General features: G+C 48.3%; 1 protein-coding gene across 1 annotated transcript in view; it reads left to right on the top strand.

Moving 5' to 3' along the window:
- Positions 1–27,984, top strand: part of LOC148474663 (fatty-acid amide hydrolase 1-like) — a 98,204-nt gene that overhangs the window by 32,183 nt on the left and 38,037 nt on the right. The window contains exons 4-10 of the mRNA XM_088458283.1: positions 5,746–5,892; positions 17,099–17,232; positions 18,569–18,775; positions 22,039–22,079; positions 24,151–24,275; positions 24,519–24,644; positions 26,404–26,498. Coding sequence (XP_088314409.1) covers positions 5,746–5,892; positions 17,099–17,232; positions 18,569–18,775; positions 22,039–22,079; positions 24,151–24,275; positions 24,519–24,644; positions 26,404–26,498 — 875 coding nt within the window. The remainder of the gene's footprint in view (positions 1–5,745; positions 5,893–17,098; positions 17,233–18,568; positions 18,776–22,038; positions 22,080–24,150; positions 24,276–24,518; positions 24,645–26,403; positions 26,499–27,984) is intronic.

The raw sequence follows: 27,984 nt of genomic DNA, 5'->3' as shown, positions 1-27,984 counted from the left end.
TGCCGTGGAAAAGTGACAGTGGAGGAGACTGCAGGAGAAAAGGAAATAGTGGGAGAGACTGCAGGAGATAAGGAAATAGTGGGAGAGACTGCAGGAGAAAAGGAAATAGTGGGAGAGACTGCAGGAGAAAAGGAAATAGTGGGAGAGACTGCAGGAGAAAAGGAAATAGTGGGAGAGATGGAAAGTGAGGGAGACTACAGTGTAGGGGATAAGGGGACTGTGGGAGAGACTGCAGGGGAAAGGGGACAGTGGGAGAGACTGCAGGGGAAAGGGGACAGTGGGAGAGACTGCAGGGCACAATGGACAGTGAGAGATACTACAGGGGTTAAGGGGACAGCCAGAGGGATTGCAGAGAAAGGGGTCCTTGGGAGAGACTCCAGGGGAGAAGGGGACAGTGGGAGAGACTGCAGGGGAGAAGGTGACAGTGGGAGAGACCTCTGTGGTGTACACTGCAGTTACAGTAGGGTCAGCCTTCTTTTGTGTGGTGCCAGTAGAAGCAGGGAGGAAAGAGAAGTGAGGAAGTGAAGAGAACTGGGGGTGGGGCTATTGCAGAGCCAAGGAAGGGAAGCTGTTCTGGTGGGGGAGCTTGAGGGGGGAAACTGTGTTAGTATGCCGGCCCCTTCTCATGCTAGCTGCACTGTGCCACAGCCTGACACTGACAGCCAGGAGGCAGGTCGAGGAACCTTCCCGGCTGTCACTGCTAACATCGGCCCCTCACGCACAATTATAGTAGGTCTGACCTTACTCAGATATGGCAAGTCTCGTCACATACAGTAAGTATTCAAGCTGCGTATGCTGTCGCAATGGCTCATTTATGCACGCCTATGTAAGTGTTCAAACGGGCAGGCACGCCTGCGTTTCTCCGACCACCTCCCCCGTCACCACCCCCAAATGCTGACCTGACATCACTCACTCTAGGATGGCTTTCTGTAGTCTGTGTGATCGCAATGCGAGTGCAATGCTGCTATCGTGTATGCGCAGTACGCAACAATCAGCCATCTGCATATGCTGTTGCAGTTGCGATCCATGCTGAATTAGGCCCTAAATTCAGCATTCTGCCAGAGGTGGTTTGTGTATGGGTGCCAGACAACTATAAAACACATGCTACTCTTCAAATGATGGCACTACCGAGACATGTCATCGAAACCATTTCCTCACAGACCAAGGAAACAATTCACTTAATGCAACACCAACCACCCTCTGTGCAGCCATGTAACATCAGATACACCGAACACACTTCAGGGCAGTCTGGTAGAGTGCAGGAAGTCTATTTTCAAGAAGGATTAGAAATAAGACAAAGCTTCAGCTAACTACATTTCCCATACTGCGGGAGAACTACAAGTCCCAGAAAGCCCTGCCAGTCACCAAATACATGATTCTGGGGCTCTTTATGGTACCAAAATTTGCATAACCACTAGATGCTTGCTCATCTGTATGCATTACAGTCACTCTGCTGCATGTTCAAGGTGAATGATTGACAGCTTTATTGCAATATCTTATGCAGCAGGTCTCTTTGGAGTATGAGAGCTGAGGAGCCAGGGGTCACTGCATGCAGCCAGTTATTAACTGTACCTTGCGGTCCAGGAGGAGATGCAGCGGGAGTCCAGGTCTCCAGGATCTCCACCTGGGCTGTTGTTTGTAGAAAAACAGCCTGGCCTCCATCTTCTCTGCTAATTGGCCGGGGTTTGCGGCTCTCACAGTGTCGGTGCAGTGCGGAGATGGATCGCGTCTGGGTGAGACCTTCTCGGCTCACAGGGCATGTATTGGTTGCTGCTGGCTCCTGTCTCAGCTGCTTCCTCATCAGGTGGTGCGGTGACGGGGAGGGTGAGTGAGTGAAGCAGCTGACTCCGGGAAGGAGCTTACGGCCAGCGGCCCTAGTGCCACACAATATGTACCGGCCCGGGGGGCAGCTGGCACCCTGCCCCCCGGCCCAGCCCACCACTGTCTCTGTGTATCCACAATCACAACTCCCTGCTCCATTTGTTTGACGGTTATTTCTCTATTGTTCTGAAATTCTTTAAGTGCTTCTACTGTACCTTTGTTTTGGTGAGATTGGGAGTTCTTCTTTGTTTTTTTAGTGTGTAATGATTCAAGGTGGTACATACTATCAAAGTCTATCAGAGGTGTTTATATTGTTGTCTTTCAGATAACTGAGATTAAAGTTTGAGGGTGGCTTGTGGTTACTGTTTATGGCTTTTGTCAGCAAATTACTGTGTGGGGTAAATTTTCTAAAGGGCAATTTAGCATTTTTGTGCAATTTGGTGGCTAGTTTGAAAATCAGAGATTTATTGAAGTCAAAATCGATGCCAAATCGGCCAAAAATTTAACTATAGAGCAGTTTAGAACATCGGAATGACCATCAAAACTTTACATAGATGATGGAGATTTACTAACGGTCGGTTCTGAATTTGACCGAGAAGCATCCAAATATCGACCAGACAATAGACCTGCTTGAGGCAGGTGAGTTTGGGAGAATCACTGCACAGATCACTATGATCTTAAGCCAAAAAACAATTAAACAGCTTTATATAAACTAATTTTATATGTTATGTTACATGTGCGTCCTAGACTGTCTTTTATACCGGTATTAGAAAAGCTAATATATACGTTTGTCCAGAAAGGTTGGTGCAGCCTGGCACTGTCCATCGGGATGTGTCTGTCCCGGGTTGGACTCTGCTCTTTAGCATGATCCTGCATGCCATGCACACGTGTGCAGGAACAGAGCCTTAGGGGTCTATTTACTAAGCAGTGTTAGGAGACAGAGTGAAAAGTGATAAGAAAGGGATAAGGTACCAGCCAATCAGCTCCCAACTGTCATCTCACAGGCTGTGTTTGAAAAATGACAGTTGGGAGCTGATTGGCTGGTACCTTATCCCTTTCTTATCACTTTTCACTCTGTCTCCTAACACTGCTTAGTAAATAGACCCCTCAGTCTGGTGAGATCGCCAAATGTGAGACTGAGTTCTGCAACCTGGCAACTGATCTAATTTGCTGCAAAGGCTGCCTGTTACAGACAAGTTACTGATGGGATGCGCCCAACTAGTGACTGTCTGACAGACCTACTCTTATTAATATAATCAGGGTAGATCTGAACAGAGGATGGCAGGCTTCGAGCGGTGGCCATAGGCCACAGGCTGTACGCTTTCCACGGCCTGTGGTTTGTGCACCAATGTTCTGCTTCTATAGTACCGAAATCCTTTTAGGAATTATTCACCGAGCCTTTACACTGGTAGATGGTATGCAGTCAAACTTTTGCCTATAAAGGAGCATCATCTCAGCAAGTTAAGTATAATTGTATTCTATAGCACTTAATGCAAAGCTATTAGCTTATGTTCTCTTACAAATAGTTGCTGTGCGCTCGCAAGTGGGTCGATGGTGGGGCACTGCGCACTGCATTTGTAGGCGGGGAGGGGGTTGGCCAGACAAACGGAGGCGTTCCTGAGGGAACGCCTGCCATTTCTGGGCGGCCCTACTGACATCACTCGTGATGTCAGTAGTGAGATTCCTGCTCTATTAGAAACGCGCGTTTCGCTTGATGAACTTTTTTAAGTTGGAAACCCACAATAGCAATAGAAATAAATGCTAAACCAGACTATAGCTGTTTTAAATCAGTCAAAGGCACCGATGACTGGTAGTTTTGACAACCCATTTCTTAGTAAATCAGGCCTAACATTAAGCAGACATACTGTATGCATAAGTAATAAATATTCCATAAGTATTATCAGGAGTTTGTGACATAAGAGTGCATATATGGAGATTGCAGTTTAGCGCACAGTCTGTGCAGCTTAAGCAGGCAAAGTATTAATTCAACATGGTATAGCAGTTTGTGAGACTAGTTCACATTAATCGGCCCCAGCGACCCGTCTGTATAAACCTCGGCAGCAGGGGGAGGGGGAAGTGACGACATTCGCGCTGAATCGTGTCTTCGTGGCCCCGCCCCCTGCTTCACAATGCCATTAATCTCAGCATTGTGAAGAGGGGGCGGGGCCACAATGATGCATCATTTGCTGGACCACGCCCCCTTTTGCCGCATTACGCCCTCCGTGTGGAAGCCTGACAGCTCCCTCCCGGAAGGAGGGAGCTAAATGTCGGCAACCCTGTGTTATAGTATTGATCAGCAACAATAATGAAATGATACTCACAGTAGATTGAATGGGAAGTTGCCTGCGTCACGGCAGTCGGCATGCTGGCGGTCAGAATCCTGGCGCCAGAATCCAGACAGCAGTAGGAATCCCGGTTCCAGAATCCTAACCGCTGACATCCCGATGCTGAGTATTAGGGTTAGGGAAAGGGCTAGGTTTAGGGTTAGGTACTAGGGGAGGGTTAAGGTTAGGCTAGGAGAGGGGAGGGTTAGGCTGCGGGAATGGTGGGTTAGGGTACTTAGCTGCACGCAGAGCCGGCCCTAGGCATAGACAAATTAAATAAATACCTAGGGGCATGCATTCCAAGCCTAGGGCCAATTCAGCTTCACAGCAGGAAATGAAGGGACTGGGACAGGTGGACGCACCTCTGCTCTTGCTGTCCTAACGCGATCAGAGCTCTCAGCTCAGCTCTGATTGGGCGGCAGCTCATACAGCTGGCAGTAGCGGGACTGGGGAGCAGAGACAGCGGGCAGTAAAAAAAATTGCCACTGGAGGAGGGCTGCTGGGCATGCCCAGCCACAGCAGCTCCTCCTACAATGGACCTTTGCGGAGTCCAGTAACCTGAGACAAACAAGGGAGTGGGGGCACCAATGCTCTTGCTGGCACAGGGCACTAAAATGTCTATGGATGAGGATTGCAATGGGTATGGGGTGATGGATGTTGCTGACTGCTGCTGTGATCTGTGCTGCTGGTTGATAGGTGCTGTGCTTGGAGAGGGGTGCTGGGTCAGAGGCGGAACTAGCGATGGTGCTAGGGGCATCACCCAAAATCTTGCCAAGGGCATCAAACTGGTTAGGGCCGGCTCTGGCTGTACGCGTCGGGAGTCTGTCGGGATGTCGCTGTCTGTATCCTTACCACTGGCATCCTGTACCCAACCCAAAAGAACATAGACTGATTGCTTTCTATTGAGTGCTACAGAATACAACTATATTAAGCTAGCTGAGGTTTTGTGTGTGTGTGTCCCGGAGCCTAACCCTATCCCCCCGTGGTGCCTAAACCTAACCCTCCCCCCATGGCTAACACCTAACCAGGCCCCTCTATACTTATGTTTGGGGCGCCGGCTGTCGATATTCCGCCGAGATTTAAACAGCAGGCAAGGTAACTACATCTCTGTTCATCCATTCCCCAGAACTCACCTAATAGGAATGGAATCGTCTATGAAGAACTGCCCCTCCCCCCCCACCACCACCTCCAAGTGACTATATGGACCAGAGAGGAGATCCCTTCAATTGCTTTTAGTCTCCATTTTTGGGATCCGTATGATACACTAATACAGTTATAGATACATTTGTTGTATTGGATTCAGCACTGATCTATTGCATGGACACAGCATAAGCCTGCCTAATACCTGTAACTATGCAGACAAGGGAAGCAATGATACATGAGCATTCTTTGCTTCATTAAGGTGTCCATTTATTCATTATTGGGCTTATGACCCAATAATTATAATTTCTTATCTCCGCTATTCGCGCCAATAACAATTAAGTATCATCCAGAAGTATCAATCTTCACAGACAGGGACAGGGGGCTCCGTTAGGATCCCGTCCCTGCGATATGTATAAGTAAAGTGATCGCATTAGACTCTGATTAATGTCTTCTCACACAGGCGCTGGAAGTAAATGACAATCTGAACTGCGTGACCTTTTTTATGCCGGACATAGAGGCCCAGCTCAAAGGACTTCTAGAGAAAGAGGAAAAGGGTCCACTGTACGGAATCCCCATCTCTATAAAGGAACATGTCGGTTATCAGGTAACTATTATATTATATATTATGTCACAGGGCATCACTCCTCCCGCTGCTACATCTCCGACCCCATCTCAGAACACACTCCCTCTCACCTTCTCTGCTCTTCCTCTGACTGTCACCTGGGCTTGGTATAAAAGATAGTCAAGAATAAAATAGACAACAGGTGTTAGACAGACAATAGGTTGACAGGGACAAAAGGTCAACACAGAAAAGGTTAACATGGATGGAGGTCGACAGGTACAAAATGTCGACAGGGTCAAATGGTTAACACAAAAATAGTAGACATTTATTTTCTAAACCCTATCTGTAACCCTCCTCTTGGTACCTAACTCTCCCTCATGGTGCCTAACCATAACCGTCGAGGTAAGTGCGTAACCCGAACGGTCCCTTCAAGTGCCTATCCCTAACCATCCGGAAAGTGTCTAACCTTAAAAAAAAAAAAGTGCCGACCATATTAGGGTCAACATCTTGACCTTGTCAACCTTTATCCATGTCGACCTTTTCTGTGTCGACCTTTTGTCCTTGTCAACCTATTGCCTGTCTAACATTGTCAACCTTTTTCATAGCTATTATTATTATCATTTATTTATATGGTGCCACAAATGTTCCGCAGCGCCTTACCAAGTACATAAACAAATTGTAGACAAGCGACTTACAGAACAATACAATACAGGACCAGGACATGGATAATATATATTGCTACATTAGCGACCATAATACCCAGATAAGCAACAGAGCAGGGCCGTAGCTAGGGTAGTGTGGCCGGTGCCATCGCACAGGGCACCACAGGTCAGGGGGCGCTGTTTGGGCCTGTCAAATTTCTGTTTATTATCATTCTTCCTCTTATTTCATCCCCAGCATCTCCTGGCCTCTCCTATCTCATCCCTGGCCCTTCCCCATGAAGCCATGGCCCTTTTTTGGGTGCATTATTTGAAAAATGAGGGGGGCGCCAATGCTCTTTTTGGCACAGGGCACCAAAAAGTCTAGTTACAGCTCTGCAACAAAGCATAAGCAACCAAGTGTTAGGTGCCCTTGTGGTGAGTAAGAAGTAGATGAAACTAAAGTAAGGAGAAGCACAAGAGGGTAGAGGGCCCTGCTCGTAAGAGCTTACACTCTAAAAGGGAGGAGAAGACAAACAGGGGTGACACAGATGGGGTAGACGGGGAGGAAGGAGCATGTAGCAGGTTAGAATGATATCTATCTATTGACTGGAACCCTGCTTTTGTGCTCCTCCCACTTTGTCACCTCCTCCCCCTCCCATGCTACTGACTATTCTCATCTGCATTGCACTACCACTCATCTGAGTGTCCTGGGTGGAGGGGGGGGGGGGGCTGGGGGCATGTAGGCTGTATTGTGGGCTATTCACAAATGAACGTGCAGGTATCGGGCTGGTGTTAATGCGTGCTGATAGTGATGACGACTGCTGTCACCAACAGACGGATAGGGGTGGTTCTGCCAAATTTGAATACAGGAGAAGATTTGCATTTATTTTAGACCACGCAATGTGACAGCGGCTTCGGCAGCCTTGAGGGAAATTCTGAATCAGGATCTTAGGGCTTAAATAATGTAAAAATTGTAAATTATAATTTGGTACACACTCACTACTATACCATCAGATAACCCAATATATAACAATCCAACTTGCAGCAAGTGCCGAAGCAAATCATCATTGCTCCAACGAGGAGACAGCTGATCCAAAAATCTCCTGTCTCTCCGAGTCTTTAGGAGCAGTGAAACTAGTGCGCCTACGTGAACTAGAGTTCACACTCGCGCACAAAAGCCCACGGCGTCTGGCGGAAGCAGCCAAACGGGTTTCGGATCCCTCTTTGCAACCCGGAACTCCTTCCAATATGGAGGAGCGAGGTGTGCGCTGCGAGCGGGAGCAAATATCATCTGAAGATGGCGAATGCTCCCGCAGGCAAGCTCCAATAATATAGTATTTCCGGCGCTCAATGAATTTGTCTACTCATACTAGTGTATGGGGACAGCGGGCCATTCCCTGAGAGGAAGGTAAGTAGGAGATTTCTGTGATACTAGTGTATGGGGACAGCGGGCCACATCGGGAGAGAAAGGTAAGCAGGAGATATCTGTGATACTAGTATATAGGGACAGCGGGCCATTCCCTGAGAGGAGGATAAGCAGGAGATATCTGTGATACTAGTATATGGGGAAAGCGGCCCATTCCACGAGAGGAAAGAAGGAAGGTAAGTAGGAGATAGATGTGATATTAGTGTATGGGGACAGCGGACCATTCCCAGAGAGGATGGATACTAGTGTATGGGGACAGCGGGCCATTCCCCGTGAGGAGGGTAAGCAGGAGATATCTGTGATACTAGTATATGGGGACAGAGGGCCATTCTGCGAGAGGAAGGAAGGAAGGTAAGTAGGAGATAGATGTGATACTAGTGTATGGGGACAGCGGGCCATTCCCCGCGAGGAGGGTAAGCAGGAGATATCTGTGATACTAGTATATGGGGACAGAGGGCCATTCCCCAAGAGGAGGGTAAGCAGGAGATATCTGTGATACTAGTATATAGGGACAGCGGGCCATTCCCTGAGAGGAGGATAAGCAGGAGATATCTGTGATACTAGTATATGGGGAAAGCGGCCCATTCCACGAGAGGAAAGAAGGAAGGTAAGTAGGAGATAGATGTGATACTAGTGTATGGGGACAGCGGACCATTCCCCGAGAGGATGTGATACTAGTGTATGGGGACAGCGGGCCATTCCCTGAGAGGAGGATAAGCAGGAGATATCTGTGATACTAGTGTATGGGGAAAGCGGCCCATTCCACGAGAGGAAAGAAGGAAGGTAAGTAGGAGATAGATGTGATACTAGTGTATGGGGACAGCGGACCATTCCCAGAGAGGATGGATACTAGTGTATGGGGACAGCGGGCCATTCCCCACGAGGAGGGTAAGCAGGAGATATCTGTGATACTAGTATATGGGGACAGAGGGCCATTCTGCGAGAGGAAGGAAGGAAGGTAAGTAGGAGATAGATGTGATACTAGTGTATGGGGACAGCGGGCCATTCCCCGCGAGGAGGGTAAGCAGGAGATATCTGTGATACTAGTATATGGGGACAGAGGGCCATTCCCCGCGAGGAGGGTAAGCAGGAGATATCTGTGATACTAGTATATGGGGAAAGCGGCCCATTCCACGAGAGGAAAGAAGGAAGGTAAGTAGGAGATAGACGTGATACTAGTGTATGGGGACAGCGGACCATTCCCAGAGAGGATGGATACTAGTGTATGGCGACAGCGGGCCATTCCCCGCGAGGAGGGTAAGCAGGAGATATCTGTGATACTAGTATATGGGGACAGAGGGCCATTCTGCGAGAGGAAGGAAGGAAGGTAAGTAGGAGATAGATGTGATACTAGTGTATGGGGACAGCGGGCCATTCCCCGCGAGGAGGGTAAGCAGGAGATATCTGTGATACTAGTATATGGGGACAGAGGGCCATTCCCCAAGAGGAGGGTAAGCAGGAGATATCTGTGATACTAGTATATAGGGACAGCGGGCCATTCCCTGAGAGGAGGATAAGCAGGAGATATCTGTGATACTAGTATATGGGGAAAGCGGCCCATTCCACGAGAGGAAAGAAGGAAGGTAAGTAGGAGATAGATGTGATACTAGTGTATGGGGACAGCGGACCATTCCCCGAGAGGATGTGATACTAGTGTATGGGGACAGCGGGCCATTCCCTGAGAGGAGGATAAGCAGGAGATATCTGTGATACTAGTGTATGGGGAAAGCGGCCCATTCCACGAGAGGAAAGAAGGAAGGTAAGTAGGAGATAGATGTGATACTAGTGTATGGGGACAGCGGACCATTCCCAGAGAGGATGGATACTAGTGTATGGGGACAGCGGGCCATTCCCCACGAGGAGGGTAAGCAGGAGATATCTGTGATACTATTATATGGGGACAGAGGGCCATTCTGCGAGAGGAAGGAAGGAAGGTAAGTAGGAGATAGATGTGATACTAGTGTATGGGGACAGCGGGCCATTCCCCGCGAGGAGGGTAAGCAGGAGATATCTGTGATACTAGTATATGGGGACAGAGGGCCATTCCCCGCGAGGAGGGTAAGCAGGAGATATCTGTGATACTAGTATATAGGGACAGCGGGCCATTCCCTGAGAGGAGGATAAGCAGGAGATATCTGTGATACTAGTATATGGGGAAAGCGGCCCATTCCACGAGAGGAAAGAAGGAAGGTAAGTAGGAGATAGACGTGATACTAGTGTATGGGGACAGCGGACCATTCCCAGAGAGGATGGATACTAGTGTATGGCGACAGCGGGCCATTCCCCGCGAGGAGGGTAAGCAGGAGATATCTGTGATACTAGTATATGGGGACAGAGGGCCATTCTGCGAGAGGAAGGAAGGAAGGTAAGTAGGAGATAGATGTGATACTAGTGTATGGGGACAGCGGGCCATTCCCCGCGAGGAGGGTAAGCAGGAGATATCTGTGATACTAGTATATGGGGACAGAGGGCCATTCCCCAAGAGGAGGGTAAGCAGGAGATATCTGTGATACTAGTATATAGGGACAGCGGGCCATTCCCTGAGAGGAGGATAAGCAGGAGATATCTGTGATACTAGTATATGGGGAAAGCGGCCCATTCCACGAGAGGAAAGAAGGAAGGTAAGTAGGAGATAGATGTGATACTAGTGTATGGGGACAGCGGACCATTCCCCGAGAGGATGTGATACTAGTGTATGGGGACAGCGGGCCATTCCCTGAGAGGAGGATAAGCAGGAGATATCTGTGATACTAGTGTATGGGGAAAGCGGCCCATTCCATGAGAGGAAGGAAGGAAGGAAGGTAAGTAGGAGATAGATGTGATACTAGTGTATGGGGACAGCGGACCATTCCCAGAGAGGATGGATACTAGTGTATGGGGACAGCGGGCCATTCCCCGCGAGGAGGGTAAGCAGGAGATATCTGTGATACTAGTATATGGGGACAGAGGGCCATTCTGCGAGAGGAAGGAAGGAAGGTAAGTAGGAGATAAATGTGATACTAGTGTATGGGGACAGCGGGCTATTCCCCGCGAGGAGGGTAAGCAGGAGATATCTGTGATACTAGTATATGGGGACAGTGGGCCATTCCGCGAGAGGAAGGAAGGAAGGTAAGTAGGAGATAGATGTGATACTAGTGTATGGGAACAGCAGGCATTCCCCGAGAGGAGGGTAAGCGGGACATATCTGTGATGTCTCCTGCATTACCTTTTTGATGGATGGCCTGAAAACTTATTTTCTACAAAAGCAGGTGAAAATGTCAATTTTCACCTACTTTTGTAGATAATATGAGATATGGTAAGAACTTACCCTTGTTATCTCTATTTCTACGAAGTCCATAGGGTTCCACAGGATACCTTGGGTATAGGTGTGACGTCAGTCGCAGGGCACCAAAGAGTTAAGCTTTCAGCCTCCCAGGATGCACTAGGTCCCCCTCCTATACCCCGCCCCCAGGCCAAGGCACCTCAGTTAGTTACCAAGCCATAGGCCGGAGGAGGAGAAGGAAGAGAGAGAACAAAGATCTGGACACATACAAGAATCACATTCTCACCAGAGGGAGACGGAAAACCGGTGACCAGAGCAAAGCCCATCTGCAGCACAGGTGCGACAGGGCGGGAGTCCTGTGGAACCCTATGGACTTCGTAGAAATAGAGATAACAAGGGTAAGTTCTTACCATATCTCATATTTTCTACTTCAGGGTCCATAGGGTATCCACAGGATACCTTGGGGATGTCCCAAAGCAGTATCCTTTAAGGGTGGGGACGCTCCTGTGCAGAAAGGAGAATCCGCCGCCCGAAGGAAGCATCCTGAGAGGCGAAGGTGTCAAACCTGTAATACCTCACGAAGGTATGGACAGAAGACCACGTAGCAGCCTTGCAGATCTGAACTGCCGAGGCACCACGTCAAGCTGCCCACGAAGGACCCACAGACCTAGTGGAATGAGCCTTCAGAGAAGGAGGGACCGGTAGGCCTTCATGAAGATAAGCTTCAGAAATAGCCATACGGATCCAGGCTGCCAAAGTTTGCTTTGAAGCAGGCCAACCCTTTTTACAGAAGCCATAGAGGACAACAAAGCGTCCGACTTCCTAAACAAAGAAGTGCGGTCCACATAAGTCCTTAAGGCCCGCACAACATCCAAAGAGGCCTCACCCACGGAAAGACCCGGTGAGTTAAAGGCCGGAACAACTATTTCCTCGTTAACCTGAAACTGGGAAACAACTTTGGGGAGAAACTCGGGCCGAGTGCGGAGCACTGCCCTGTTCCCATGAAAAAAACCAAGAAAGGGGGTCTACAAGAAAGAGCCCCTAACTCAGAAACACGTCTGGCTGAAGCAATGGCCAGAAGGAAAACAGTCTTAGCTGTTAGCCATTTAATATCCACTGAGCCCAGTGGTTCAAACGGCGGTCCTTGGAGAGTCCTCAGGACCACAGCCAAGTCCCAAGGCGCCACAGGTGGAACAAAGGGCGGCTGAATACGGAGAACACCTTGCATAAAGGTGCGCACATCCGGGATTGTAGCAATCCTACGGTGAAACCAGACAGATAGGGCCGAAACCTGTACCTTCAAAGAAGCAAGGCGAAGCCCATGATCTAGTCCCGCTTGCAGGAAGGCGAGAATCCGAGACAGACGAAACTCCCGCGGTGCATAACCTCTCGGTCGACACCACTGGAAGAACGTATGCCACACGCGATGGTATATCCTCGCGGAAGACGGTTTCCGAGCTCGTAACATGGTACACACCACAGAGCTGGCAAACCCCCAGGACCTCAGCATGGCCGTCTCAACAGCCACGCCGCCAAAGACAGCCGAGTCAGGTCCGGGTGAAGACAAGGACCCTGAGACAGAAGGTCCGGTCGTAGCGGCAACCGCAGAGGACTGTCCACGGACAGACCCTGAAGGTCTGAGAACCAGTGCCGTCTGGGCCACGCGGGAGCTATCAACAGGAGCGTCCCTCCTTCCTGTTTGAATTTCCGGATTACCCGTGGAAGAAGGGAGACCGGAGGGAACAGGTATGCGAACCGGAACGTCCACCGGACGGACAGAGCATCCACCAGAGACGCCCCTTCGTCTCTTGTGCGAGACCCGTACACCGGCAACTTGTTGTTGTGCCGGGACGCCATGAGGTCGATTTCTGGAAGACCCCACCTGTCCACCAGTAGTTGAAAAACGTCCGGGTGCAGGGACCATTCCCCTGGATGAACGTCCTGGCGACTTAGAAAGTCCGCCTCCCAATTTAGCACTCCCGGGATGAAGACCGCTGATATGGCCGGAAGATTGCGCTCCGCCCAAACCAGGGTCCGAGAGACCTCTACGAGAGCCGCCCGACTGCGAGTTCCTCCTTGCCTGTTTATGTAGGCCACGGTGGTAGCATTGTCCGACTGGACCTGCACCGGGTGACCCTGGAGAAACCGCTGTGCCTGCAGGAGAGCATTGAAGACCGCACGGAGTTCCAAGATATTTATTGGAAGCTCCGCTTCTGTCGGTGTCCACCTGCCCTGGAACAAGTGTGGACCCGAAACTGCTCCCCAGCCCCGAAGACTGACGTCCGTTGTCAACAGGACCCAATTTGGAACCCAGAACGGACGTCCCTTGTTGAGGTGGGTCATCTTTAACCACCACGCAAGGGACAGGCGAACCTCCGGGGTGAGCACAATCGTCTGGAACTTCAGAGACTGAGGCAGCCCGTTCCACTTGGACAGGATCAGGTGCTGCAGAGGTCTAGAGTGAAACTGGGCGTATTCCACCATGTCGAACACCGACACCATGGAGCCCAGTAACCTCATCGCCGAGTGTAAGGACACCCGGCGGCTGTGCAGACAACTGCGCACCCTTGACTGTAAAGCAGAGATCTTGTCCTCCGTCACGAAGATCCTTTGCTGTCCCGAGTCCAATAAGGCTCCAAGATGCAGAATCCTCCGAGACGGGATTAGAGTGGACTTCTGCCAGTTAATTAGCCAGCCGTGCCGTTGCAGCAGTGCAATGGTCAGGTCCAAGTGGTGTAACAGGAGCTCTGGAGATCCTGCCACCAATAACAGGTCGTCCAAGTACGGCAACATGCGGACTCCTTGCAGCCGCAGAGAAGCCGCCATGACCGCCATAGCGTCCTGTATGTATGACACCATGTAGTCCCCAGGTTCCAGCGCCAGAATGATGGACCGTAGGGTCTCCATCCGAAACTTCGGGACCCGCAAAGACTTGTTGAGTGCTTTGAGGTTGAGAATCGGACGATATGACCCATTGGGTTTCTGTACCAAAAATAGATTTGAATAGAAACCCTGGCCCCTCTGGGAGAATGGAACAGGCACTATAACTCCAGCCTGGAGCATAGTGTGCAATACCTTCCGCAGCTCCGTAGCCTTGTTCCGGTCTGATGGTAGACCCGTGGTGAAGAATCGAGCCGGGGGTCTGTGCCGGAAGGAGAGGGCGTACCCGTGAGAGACCACCTCCAGAACCCAAGTGTCTGTCGTAGTGAACGACCAACACCGGGAGAACTGCAGCAGGCAGCCTCCCACCCTGGGATCCCCCAAGGGGAGACCCGGACCGTCAGGCCGCAGGCTTGTCATCTGGCTTGGGGGCCGGACGTCTGGTACTCCATGCCTGTTTCCGGGGCTTGCCCGATTTCTTAGGGCCAGCCTGTCGAGGAAACGACTGTGGTTTGGGCCTGCCCTGGGCCCTAGATGACCGAAAGGACGATGGTCCAGAACCAGAAGGAGCAGCGGCCGACGGGAGACAAGCAGATTTGGCTGCCGCCAGCGTGGCCACAATCTTATCCAGATCCGGACCGAAGAGAACTTCTCCGGTAAACGGCAACGCTTCCAGACCTTTCTTGGATCTGCGTCCGCCTTCCAGGATCGCAGCCACAAGGTGCGACGAGCAGCTACCGCTGCTGAAGAAATTCTAGACACCAGAGTACTAATGTCTAGAGCCGCCTCGTTGATGTAGGTGGCCGAATCACGGAGATTGCCAATCAACTCCGCTTGTTCGGCCGGACAGTCGGATTCAAAAGAAGCCTCTAATGAATCCGCCCAGCGCTCCATCGCTCTGGCAACCCAGCAAATGGCCATAGCCGGCCGTGCTGCCCCCCCTGCAAGGGAATAAGCGGACTTCAGGCAGATTTCTACCTTGCGGTCCGTAGCATCCTTAAGGGAGGACATGGATGGCATCGGCAATGTGGCACTACGGACAAGACGGGTCACGTGAGAATCCACCTGTGGAGGGGATTCACACTTAGCAAAATAATTATCCGCGAACGGATAAGCCACCGCCAGGCGTCTCTGCGGCTGGTATCTTTTGCCAGGTTGTTTCCACGCCTCCTCTAAATGGTCCACCAACTGACCCGAAAGAGGAAAGACTGTGGCATCGCCCTTCACATCTTTGAAAAAGGCATACTTAGATTTAGCCGCTGGGGGAACTTCGTCCTCAATCACCAAGGCTGTGTGGACCGCCCGAATAAGTCCAGGAATATATACTTTGGACTTAGCATCAGCGTCCTTAGTATGGAAAGGTTCCTGATCGTAAGGATCCAGAATCTCCCCATCATCAGACGTCCCTTCGTCATCCTCATAAGGAGCGGACAGAGACGCCACCGGCCTTTTATGAGGCCGCATCACAGACTCCCCTTGCAATACATCCGACAAGTGCTGTAAGGAACTCGTCAGGGAGTTAACCCACGCTGGCTCCTGAGAACCCGGGAGCGGGGAAATAGGGAGACTGTGGGGTACCACCAATTGTCGTGGGAACCCCTGCATGGGTGACGACACCACAGACTGCTGGGACAAACCCATCGGAGTAAACGCGGGCTGCGGAGCTAACTGGCCCACTAAAGCTGTTAACGCCTGAGCGAAACAAGCCCAGGGCGGCTCCTGTACCGGTGCTGTAACCGTAATAGGCCACGCCATGGACAACACTGCCGGCAAAGGCCCTCCGCGCTACCCTCCCCCTCCGCTAACGGTACTTTGCACGTGGTACACTGTAGCCGGAGGGGAAAATCACTTTCAGACATGATGGCACCACGTATGTGACCTCTCTCACCAATTAAGTATTAAATAGGCGAGAGACCACCCTGCAGCACCGCACCGCAAGGGCTTTAGCAGAAAGAACAGGGACAGTAATAAAGCTGACAGTTTAGTGAAGAATAGTTACAGGCAGCGCTAGCACAGTCACATACAATGCAGAGAAATAACAATTCCTGCACTAACAGCGCTGATCACTCAACTACACAGACACAGGGCCTGGTAGGACACAGCGCTGCATACACAGACCTGAGCCACAGCGGAGGAGAGGTATGCGGGGGGACCCAGACCACGATGCTTCCTTCCAGACTTCCAGCAGCGTTCACCATGCGTTGCAGAGAAGATGGCCGCCGAGGAGCAGAGAGAAGCTGGCCTGGGGGAGGAGCGCTGACACAGGACCAGTCAGCACAGTGCAGAGAGGGCTGTGTGCAGCGGGGGAGGCGCCGGCTGTGAGACAGGGAAGGCACGCTCCCCTGGCATGCATTTAACCCCTGGGACGCCGCAGCGCTACCGCTCTGCTGCGGTCCGCTGTCCCAGGGGGTAGTGGAAGCGCAGGTTGGTCGCCTGGCTCCACGCTGCAGCCAGTCCCCAGGGAGCCCCCTGCCTGGGGACTTAGGACCATGTGATCAGCGGGGACCCACCGCGGGACCCCGCTGCTTACCTCTGTCCCCCTTGAATCCGGCCATGGTCCGGAGCATCTGGGGTCACCGCTAGCTGTGACCCCAGACGCCCACCAGCATCCCCGGATCAGTACCGGCGTTCTGGTACCGGCGGGGTGTAGGGAAGACAGCATGGACGTCAGGACTGACTGTCCATGCTGTTCATCCAGATGTGCAGCCACAGCTGCATGAAGAAAAAGCTTCAGGGGCTCTTCTAGCCCCCACTCCAACAGGTGCACCCGACTCCGGCCGGGCACCAAACTAAACTGAGGTGCCTTGGCCTGGGGGCGGGGTATAGGAGGGGGACCTAGTGCATCCTGGGAGGCTGAAAGCTTAACTCTTTGGTGCCCTGCGACTGACGTCACACCTATACCCAAGGTATCCTGTGGATACCCTATGGACCCTGAAGTAGAAATAAGTGATAATGAATAGAACCCTTAATAAAAGGCTCAAACTGATTCACCTGTGAAGCACGGACGCCCTTTTAACAGCACCTTTGTTGGATTTTCAGGGCCATCCTTCCACTTGCGGCCTTGTGCAGTACCTCGAAGAGGTGGAGGAAGAGGACAGAGTCCTGGTAAAGGTTTTTAAGAAACAAGGAGCCATTGTGTTTGCCAAGACAAATGTTCCTCAGACTCTTTTATGGTAAATTCAAGAAGTATCTGCTGTTTCTGCTGGAAGTTCCTATCCACAGGTCTATGTGATGTGGGTGCTCGATGGCAGTGTACCTAGCTGCCTATTCAGTGTTCCACGTGGCTCAGACTCATCCCATGCAAACTGCACAAAATGTGTCCAAATCTACATAAGCCCCAGTATCTCTATAGTTCAAGTTTCCCAACTTCAGTCCTCGGGGACCATCAACAGTGCATGTTTTCCAGATCTTCTAGTCTGAACAACGTACTGTTAGGGAACTCTGAGGACTGAGGATGGGAAACACTGCTGTAGTTCCACATGTGTCTAGCTCAGCTCATCTCCCACTTGAAACTCCGCTTATTGTATCTCGTATCCGCTGCTCTCTCTCTATAAGCCTGATAAGTAGCTGACTGCCCATACACAGTCAATATTCTGAATGTGGCCACATTCGGACCTGAGTGTGACTTATATTCGGGTCCTGTATCTGTACTATTAGTCCTCATCTCCTCGTCCATCCTGTCAGACAAGGTCAGAACTATCCTGTTGGGCTTGAACTCCATTGAGGCACTGATCATACTGATATAGACTTCTTAGTAGTTTGGTTGCGGTTGGATTTTAAACTACTTAAACTCAATTCATTGCACTTCTATTATCTCACACTCTTTACACATAGATCCCATGGGATTGGAAAGATAATTTATTGTTCCTTGCCCTGGAGTGCAGCTAACAGTCACCCTTACTATGGGGCACAGTCCACTAAGCAGTGCACAGTCATATGCTGGCTACACACTTAACGATGAGTACCCAGCCGATGTCAAGTAAGGCGGATCCAGGTGGCAGTTCTGACATCGGCAAGTGAGTATGCCGGGAGTGACTTCGGGGGCCATTCGGCAGCATGGCCCCCAGCTGACGATATTCCCTGTTGGACCTGCATGCAGGTCCGATGGGTGACTACGCTGACGATGCCCAGGAGCCAGCATCGTCAGTGACATAGTGGATGCACACTGCCCGATGTGGACGATATATAGTCCGATCCACAATATCATCTAGTGTGTACCCGGTTAAAGGGGATTTAAACAGGATTTATACATGTCCATCCACTACTGGCAGAGGATCATGGGTAAGGTAATGCATACACAACTCTTTACCAACAGTCTGCACATGGAGAACACTGGACTGTAAAATCTACTCTTGTTATATGAAACTCTTATATGCACATAATATATAATTTCCACCCTTTGCTGAATATTCTAATCACGCATCCATTATATACATTTTCTGTATTAGGAATTTATTCCAATGCTATGTACTATTACATAATACTCTCTACCGCTTTCTCCTACTGTAGCTGTGAAACCAGTAACCCAATATACGGACACACACTAAACCCCCATAACAGAGCCAAGGGGGTATCAGGATCTTCCGGTGGGGAGGGGGCATTGATTGGTGGTGGAGGTTCAATTCTTAGTATTGGAAGTGACCTTGCTGGCAGCATTCACCTCCCGTCCAGTGTTTGTGGAATTGCCGGATTTAAGCCAACTTCAAGCAGACAGAGGTGAGCCCTATTCCTCCTGTATATATTGCTATAATAATTTCCTACGGTCTGTCCCGTCTCCTCAATGCACACGGAGTGTATGCCGATGTGTGAGCCCTAACCGCTCCCATTGCTAGGGCGAAGGAACAGACGTAGCAAAGGAGGACCAGACCCCGGGAACGGGGTACCTAGTATCAGAGGAGTAGTGTGGGACCATGACGCCCGGAGAAAGTGCATGTCGTAGTGCCCCCTCCCTGTACTCAACTGCGCCAGTGGGGTATGGCCAGCCTGCGGAGGAATACTGAAGTGAAGATAAAAACAGCAACAAGTGGCAGTATCACATCGGGCGCTGAGGTCCCATTGGGGGAATAGAATGCTTCGGTAATGCACTGTCTGACATTAAGGGGTAGCTCATTTGGCACTGCTTTATTTATGTATAGCACCTAGGATCTAGCTTTTATCATATTTGCATCATTGTTATTAGTCAATAGAGGAGATAGTATTATATATTCTGATCACCTATGGGAAGCTCCCTTCTTAGCTATGTTCCTACTTCACAAATATACATTGCACCTATATTAATGTGAGTACAGCTAACCATGTTCTGTCTACCACTATTATTCCAGGTCTCCTAATACAGTATCTTTTAAAAGATCTTTCAAATAACACTTTGTGGTCATGCCTAGGAACACCTCATTACTTTACATAGCAAAGCAGTGACTTTTTTTAAAACTCATACCTGCCAATAAGAAAAGGAGAGGGGTGGTGACAGAAGCCAATAAGAACGGAGAGGGGAGGGGCAAAGAGCCGATCCCATGGTAGATAGGGGAGGGAATTAAAGAGGTGAGAAGTGAATGTTATGAATCTGACAGTAAAGGAGAGGTGATAGAAGATGATCACAGAGGAGGGGGGGGGCGGAGGGGGACAATCTGGGCAGCTTGAGGGAGCATGAAATGTAGAAACAGATCTCCAATCCGTAACTTATTTAGGATATAGAGCAAACTAACCGAGATAAAACTAACAGGCGGCCGTCATACTGTGCAGCGCCCCAAGAATTCCCGGGAAACCTGAATGGCGCCCTCTGTCCATTTTGGCGCCCAGAGCTCATGCTCCACTGGAACCACCCTCGCTATTCCCCTGCCTAGTATCAGAGGGAGGCGGGTGAGAACAGTACGAGCAGCTACAACACTGCTGGGGCAGGGTGGAGTAAAGCTGGGGAGGTGATAGCATATGCCGGGGCCAATATACTTGTTAATATATAAATATATATCACTAAATTAAAAAGAAAGATAGGGGGCGCTCCATAGTGCATAAATGTTTTAATTGCATAAAAACATTAAAAGGACCCTCAGTTACAGGTGTACTGGTACCAAGTATAGGACAGTGTAGGCTGGTTATCACATGATTCAATGCAAAATTTCCATCGGCAATACTGCTCACCACCCACTCAGGAATGAACTCGAGTCCACCATCCATGCCGGGCCTGTCTGGGAGTGTCGTTGCATGGGGTTAAGTGCAAAGACGCTGAACCGCTCGCAGGGGCGTATCTACAATGGGTGCAGGGTGTGCGGGGTACACGGGCCCCTGGGTCCAGGGGGGCCCCGCACTGCACACCCATTTTCCCGGTGACCTGTGCAAACTCTATAGACTCTGGGCACACTCTAGTGCCCAGAGTCTATAACTTCGGCGCTGGCCGCGCACAACTCAGTGTGTTGCTGGCCACCGGAGAGAGAGGAGGGGGCCCGTGTCGGAGACTGCACACGGGCCCCCTCCTCTCTAGAAACGCCCCTGACCGCTCGCATACTCATATTCAGATGGAGAACCTGCCCATTCCATGGGGCTGGTCATTAATAAAATAGTGGAGAAGATATGTTTTAGTGTTCAATGAAAATACAATTTGTTTTGATGTTCAGCGATATATATATAATTAGTAGTCGAGAGAAGAAAATTCAACAAAAACATAAAATTAATTCCAGACATCAAGCAATATCCTAGTAATTAAAATTCCTAGAGATTGTTTAATTCTATAGTGTCATTCAGTCCCAAACGGGTGAGGATCTGTAGCCAAAAAATCCAATAGGCTTCTCTCTTACAGAAAAGGCTACAGCGATCTCCTCCCCTATTGGTCACTTTAATGTTCCCGGGGGCTGATTCACTACCTTACGCAACTGCGATTATGCACCCAATCGGCCAATTATTATCGGGACTGTGGGGAGGCGAACGGTGGTGTGCCAGTGCATTTGAACGCCGTTGCTGGGGCGTGCATAAATTATCCACTGCGATGGCCTACGCAGTCTGAGATCTCATAGTGTGCATTGTTAGCAATTTCTGATGTGCGTGAGGCTGCGATGGTAGTCGATTGTACCGATGGTTTTGCAGGCTTGCTAAACATTACGGATGTGTGCTGAGTATAGTGGGCCTCCATGGGAAGTGCTGCGAGGGCATGGCGATCGCAATGTATTAGCATACTATCGTAGTTGAACTGCGTGCGTAATTGCTATTGCATATGTAATTGCTTAAGGTAGTGAATCATGCCCTCAATTCCTTTGATGGAAGCATTTTTTAGAGAACCATTCTGATATAATGTAATTTGTCTGGATATTTATTGAAAATTCTTCTATGTAGCATAAAACGGGTGTGCAATGGTCTTATGGTGCGGCCCACAAACTGTAGTGAATCATTCTTGACCAATATATTCCAAAACAAAACATTTAATTTTATGCTGTAGGTAGCAACTTTTTTTTTTAAGTACACAATCCACAAACTGAAATCGTTGAGCAGATCCTGGGGCAATTCCCAAGAATGTACAGTGGGTAGAAATGGGCGAATCTATATGGACTATGACAAAGTGCTGCCAGCCCCTCACCAGTTTCTGATCCTCCTCCTCTTCATCAGTAGCAGCCATGAGCAGAGTTCCCTGGGCTAATGTCCATCACTTCTTTTGCAGGGGATTCCTAGTGAATTCCAAGGTTCCCGTTAGACCCAATTCCCCAGGTAACCCAGCACAAATAATGGTGCATAAACTATTTACAACTGGACCGATTCGTACAGTATATGAGAATATGAATTTCTAGCAGAATGCATGGTCAGAGAATTGTAGGTACGGTAATATCAGTTTCTAGAACAATATTTGGTCAAGATGGATGGGATTATATTAATTTCTAGCACAATATTCAATCATGGTAGATGAAATAACATCAATATGCACTAAAGACATGTAGTCAGGATTTAAAGTTAAATAATAATTGTTATCCCTATATAATATATAATATTTCATTTTGCAGCCTTCGTGGAGTCCGTGCGTGCATTGATGGAATGACTGCAGGTAAAATTTGGATATTATTTGTGGATGAATAGATGTTAGAAATTGTATCTGGTTGGTTTAATTTAATATTGTATGTTATGGCGGGCATAAATTATGCAATTATGAGCCCAATATGTAGATTATCGGTGGAATAGGCCGATAATTGCATAGAGTATTGTGACCAATAAATCTTCCAATATGCACTGCTGCGGCCAGGGCCGGCTCTTCCACTAGGCAAGCTTAGGCAGCTGCCTAGGGGCGCCGTCCACTGGAGGGCGCTTCTGAGTCCGCCTTGCACCCTCCATTTGCTGGGCGCCCGCTGAGATTGTTTTACCAGCGGGCACCTGGCTCCTCTCTTCACCCCCCCCCTGGCGCCAGCCGGAGGACGGAGCTCACTCCTGAGGTCTGGCTTCCGGGTCCCGCAGTGCAATATGGGAGTGACATCATGATGACGTTACTCACATACTTCCGAAGAGCGGGCACCGGGGACGGACGGCAGCAGGCACCGGTATGGAGTTTAAGGTAAGGGGGGGAGGGGTGCTGTCTTACTACAGGGGGCACTACTGGGGGCATCATATGGGGGCACTACAGCGGGCTTACTACTGGGGGCATCATATGGGGGCACTACAGGGGCCTTACTATTGGGGGCACTACAGGGGCCTTACTACTGGGGGCATCATATGGGGGCACTATTGGGAGCACTACAGGGGCCCTTACTACTGGGGGCACTTCAAGGGGCATTACTACTGGTGGCACTGCAGGGAGCATTACTACTGGGGGCACTACAAGGACATTACTACTGGGGGCACTGCAGGGAGCATTACTACTGGGGGCACTACAAGGGCTTTACAACTGGGGGAACTACAGGGGCACTTTCTACTGGGGGCACTGCAGGGGGAATCATCCCTTTAATTCGGGTCATGTGAATATTATTAGGTTTGGGGGAAAACAGGGGCTGCATTGTGAACCTTTGCCTAGGGCGCCCTGAAACCTTGCACCGGCCCTGGCCGCGGCCGACCACTCAATATTTCCCGTTCCTTCTCAGCGGAGGAACGGGGAAATATTTCCTCCCCAGGAGAGGAAAGCAGATATTGTGAGCCATACACTGACAGACATTTTATCTGACGGTGTATGCCCAGCATTACACTCCACTTTGGGGTTTAGGGGTTGGTTGATTCTGTTATTAACTGGCATATTTATCCATATTATTTTTTACTAAAATAATGTGAAAACTGTTTTTTTCACACCCTTTTTACATTATTTTAGTATAACTTAAATGTATTAAAGAGCTTTTGGAGCAGTTTTCATAAAAACTACTCCACAGCCCTTAAATTTGCACTGTTTTAGTAGGCATATCGCCTTTCCCATATCTGGAAGGGAAAATGTGATCTGTTTCAGATTACTAAAAGAAATTGTGAAAAGATGCAGGGGATGGAGTCCTGCTATAATAACGCTATTTAGAGATGGCATTATGCAGGCTTTTTCCCTGTTTCCCCATCTCCAGCTCAGCCTTCCCTGCCTGCTGACAGGAAAAGCAGGGCCCGGAGCAGGCTTCTGTAATCAGCCATGTGTGTCTGATAGACCACAGGCTGATTACATAGAAAAATAAATAAATAACACTCACCTGCACCAGGGGCTGGTGATCAGTGAGCTCCTGTCAGCTGATCGCTGGGCTCATGCTCTGTGACCCCAGTCAGCTGCTCCTTTGTGCTGTAAACTGAGATACCGGTACACAGCACAGAGTATTATATGTCTGTTACTTCAGTGAGGGTAATAGGGTACAAGAGGGGTACACTTTTAATGGGAGTCAATGGTGACATTAAAAACGTGTAAGAGAGGGTGCATATTTGTACAATGTGTGTGTTATATCTATGACAGTAATAGGATGTAACAGGTACTGTATACATGTGTTGCATGTATGTTATTTCTATGATACTAATAGGATATAAGAGGTACGCATTTGTTGCATGTCTGTTGCACAGATAGTAATACATTATATTGGGGTTGGACATTTTTTTTTGGTATCTCCTATTGCCCAGACTGCGATGGAGTGTAAGAAGGGTGAACATTTATTATGTATCTATTATTTCAGTGTCACTATGCACAGGACCTATGGCGAGAGATGTGGACGCTCTGGTACTTTCCATGAGGGCTCTATGGTGTGATGAGTTTTTTTGCCTGGACCCAAATTTGCCACCCCTTCATTTCAATGAGGAGGTAATGAGACACACACACATATATAATAGGTGAGGAGTGTATGGGGATAGGGGAAGGACTCCCTAACTCTGATGTTCCCATGGGAGGAGTGAGATTTATACTGATTTCCACAGAAAACCATAATAATATCATGTTTACAGCAGAAAACGGGGTATATGTTTTGGGAGCTTAGTACAGAACTTATAATTCACTTAGTGACCAGCACTACGACACACCCTCATCTCGCTGATCTTTGTTCTATAGATTTACTCCTGTACCAAACCTCTCCGAATTGGATATTATGAAGAGGACGGATATTTCCAGGCGAACCCCGGTATGAGACGAGTTCTTCTAGAAACCAAACATCTTCTAGAGGATGCTGGACACAAGGTGAGAGGAGCACGCAGATGGGGCCCTTTCTGGTACATGTCAAGGTTCAGACTGGCCCACAGAGGTACAGAGAAAACCCCTGGTGGGCCCTACTGCCTGGGGGCCAATCTCTCCTCTAGGGATCAGGTTCCAAGCTGTGCACTTGAATTATACATTATACATATGTTATAATTCACAGGACTATGATGTATTTTCTATAATGCATAGCTGTTCTTAATCTGGTACATTATCATGCATGCACTAGCAGTATTTACTATATATATATATATATATATATATATTTATTTATTTTTTGGGGGCAGTTCGACATGGCGCCTCTGCGAAGCAACTTTGTAAAGCTGTCAAGTGGTCCTCTGCCCATACCTTTGTGAAGTTCTATTCCTTTGATACCTTCGCCTCTTCTGTTGGTACTTTTGTGAGAAGAGTTCTCAGCGCAGCTCAGGAGCGTTCCCTCCCTTAGGAGATTAGCTTTGGGACATCCCAGGATAAAGCCTGTGTCCCCTATGGAGAAAGAAGAAAAGGAGATTTATGTGGGACTGCTCTGCTTCTCCTGTCCGCATCTGCTTTGTTTTTGGACCTGTATGTGACTCGTTCTTCCTTCTCCTCCTTCTTGCTTTAGGCATGTTAACTTAACTTAGTTGCCTGTGGCTGGGAGAGGGTCATGGGGGTGAGGGAGCAGGGGCTCATGGGTAAAGAGTTTTAACTATTTGGTGCCTAGACTCCTACTCACCAACCTATACCAAGCGTAAAGCCTGTGTCCTATGGAATTGAAGAAAAGGATTTAACAGGTAAGCACATAAATGTCCTTACTAGAATATTCCGTATTTTGGAATAATTGCATACCATAATGAAATATCTTGGGAATGGGACCCAAATCTAAACAGACTGCATTTATGTTTTATATACACCTTATACACACAGCCTGCAGGTAATTTTATACAATATTTTCAATAATTTTGTGACTCAAAGTTTGTGTACATATGTAAAATTAATTTATGTTTTATATATACCTTATACACAAAGCCTGAAGGTAATTTTATACAATATTTTTAATAATTTTGCGCCTTAAACATACTTTGTGTACATTGAACCATCAAAAAGTATAGGTTTCAATATCTCAGTCATGCAAAACAAATTCCATATTTCGTAATATTCCGTATTTCAGAATATTTGGATATGGGAGACTCAACCTGTACTACATTATTGCACTTTCTATCCTCACCTATAGACTGTCTCCTGTATTGCATTTACATGCTTCTGAGTGTCCTTTGCTTTGCCAAGTCTCATTTGGTAAAGTTTTTTTAGGAATAATTTTCTGTTTAAACTGGATCATTCATGCAGCTTCTGCAGTGCATCCCACATGCCCTTTGCAGTATTCTCGTGCCAGGTATGGTGACTGGGATACATGGTGCCTGGTCCTATAACCTTGCTTCTTTGATCAGTCATCAAACAAACATAGAAGGTTTATGAAGCAAAACTGTAGTATGAACAGTGCTGGTTTCTCACCATACAGACACAGCATAACTAGCAACTAACATGGAGTCGATTTGCACTAGACTGAAAGACCATCTAGTAACATGTTGGTAACAGCACCACCTGCAGTACCTCCAGTGTAACTACTTAAGCAATGTTAAGACTAGAATTGTTGTAGTATTCCAACAACAATTTCCTCTTCACTTCTACATTTACTGCTTACATTACTTATATTTCACCAATTTTAGATTATATAAAATTATTAAAATTAAATTTTTCTTTTCAGCTCATCTTGTTCAGGCCTCCACGAGTGGGTTATGCATATGAGCTGCTCTGGAAGGCGGTTCTTGGAGACAAAGGGAAAACCGTAGCAGATAAGTTGTAAGTGGCATGTGCTGAGTACAAGTAGTGAAAGCTGGATATTAGGGTGAGGGGTAAATACATTTAAACATAGCACCCTGGAAGAATAATCATTTATTTATATAACACCACCAATTTACTCAGCACTGTACAGAGAATATTTGGGTTTCATATCAGTCCCTGCCCTGTTGTAGCTTACAGTCTAAAGGGGGATGTACCAAGCCTTGGAGATACAGTGGTGTTTGAAAGTTTGTGAACCCTTCAGAATTTTCTATATTTATGCTGAAATTTGGCCTAAAACTACCTCAGATTTTCACACGAGTCCTAAAAGTAGAGAAAGAGAAGCAAATCAAACAAATGAGAAAAAAAAATAGACGTGCTCATTTGTTCATTGAGGAACATTATCCAATATCACATATCTGTAAGTGCCAACAGTATGTGAACCTTTGCTTTCAGTATCTGGTGTGACCCCCCTTGTGCAGCAATAACTGCTTCTAAATGTTTCCGATACTTGATGATTAGTCCTGAACATCGGTTTGGAGGAATTTTACCCCATTTCCCCGTACAAAATAGCTTCAACTCTGTTATGTTGGTGGGTTTCCTCCCATGAACTGTTCGCTTCAGGTCTTTCCACAACGTTTCGATTGGATTAAGGTCAGGATTTTGACTTGACCATTCCAAAACTTAAAATGTATTCTTCTTTAACCATTTTTTGGTGAAATTACTTGTGTTCTTTGGGTCGTTGTCTTGCTGCATGACCCACGTTCTATTGAGACGCAGTTCATGGACAGATGTCCTGACATTTTCCTTAGAATATTCTGGTATAATTCAGAATACATTGTCTCATCAATGATGACAAGTCGTCCTGGGCCAGATGCAGCAAAACAGGCCCAAACCATGATACCACCACCACCACCACCGTGTTTCACAGATGGTATGAGGTTTTTATGCTGGAATGCAGTGTTCTCCTTTCTCCAAACATAATGCTTCTCATTTAAACCAAAAAGCTCTATTTTGGACTCATCTGTCCACAAAACATTGTTCCTATAGTTTTCAGGCTTGTCCAGGTGATCTTTAGCAAATTGCAGATGGGCAGCAATGTTCATTTTTTTTGCTTTTTCATGCTTTTTCAGCCAAGCATACCATTGTTGTTCAGTGTCCTCCTGATGGTGGACTCATGAACATTGACATTAGCCATAGTGAGAAAGGCCTTCAGTTGTTTAGAGGTTACAATGGGTTCCTTTGTGACCTTGCAAACTATTTGAGGCTTTGCTCTTGGTGTGATCTTTTTTGGCCGACCACTCCTGGGGAGGGTAATAATGATCTGGAATTTTCTCCATTTGTACACAATCTGTCTGACTGTTGACTGATGGAGTCCAAAATCTTTAGAGATAGTTTTGTAACATTTTCCAGCCTGATGAACATCAACAACTCTTCTTCTGAGGTCCTTAGAAATCTCCTATGTTCATGGCCTGATACACTTCCACAAACATGTGTTGTGATCATC

The sequence above is a fragment of the Taudactylus pleione genome, unplaced genomic scaffold (assembly GCF_031769625.1).
Source record: "Taudactylus pleione unplaced genomic scaffold, aTauple2 ptg000824l, whole genome shotgun sequence".
NCBI lineage: Eukaryota > Metazoa > Chordata > Amphibia > Anura > Myobatrachidae > Taudactylus > Taudactylus pleione.
This window is presented reverse-complemented; position numbering and strand designations above follow the sequence as displayed.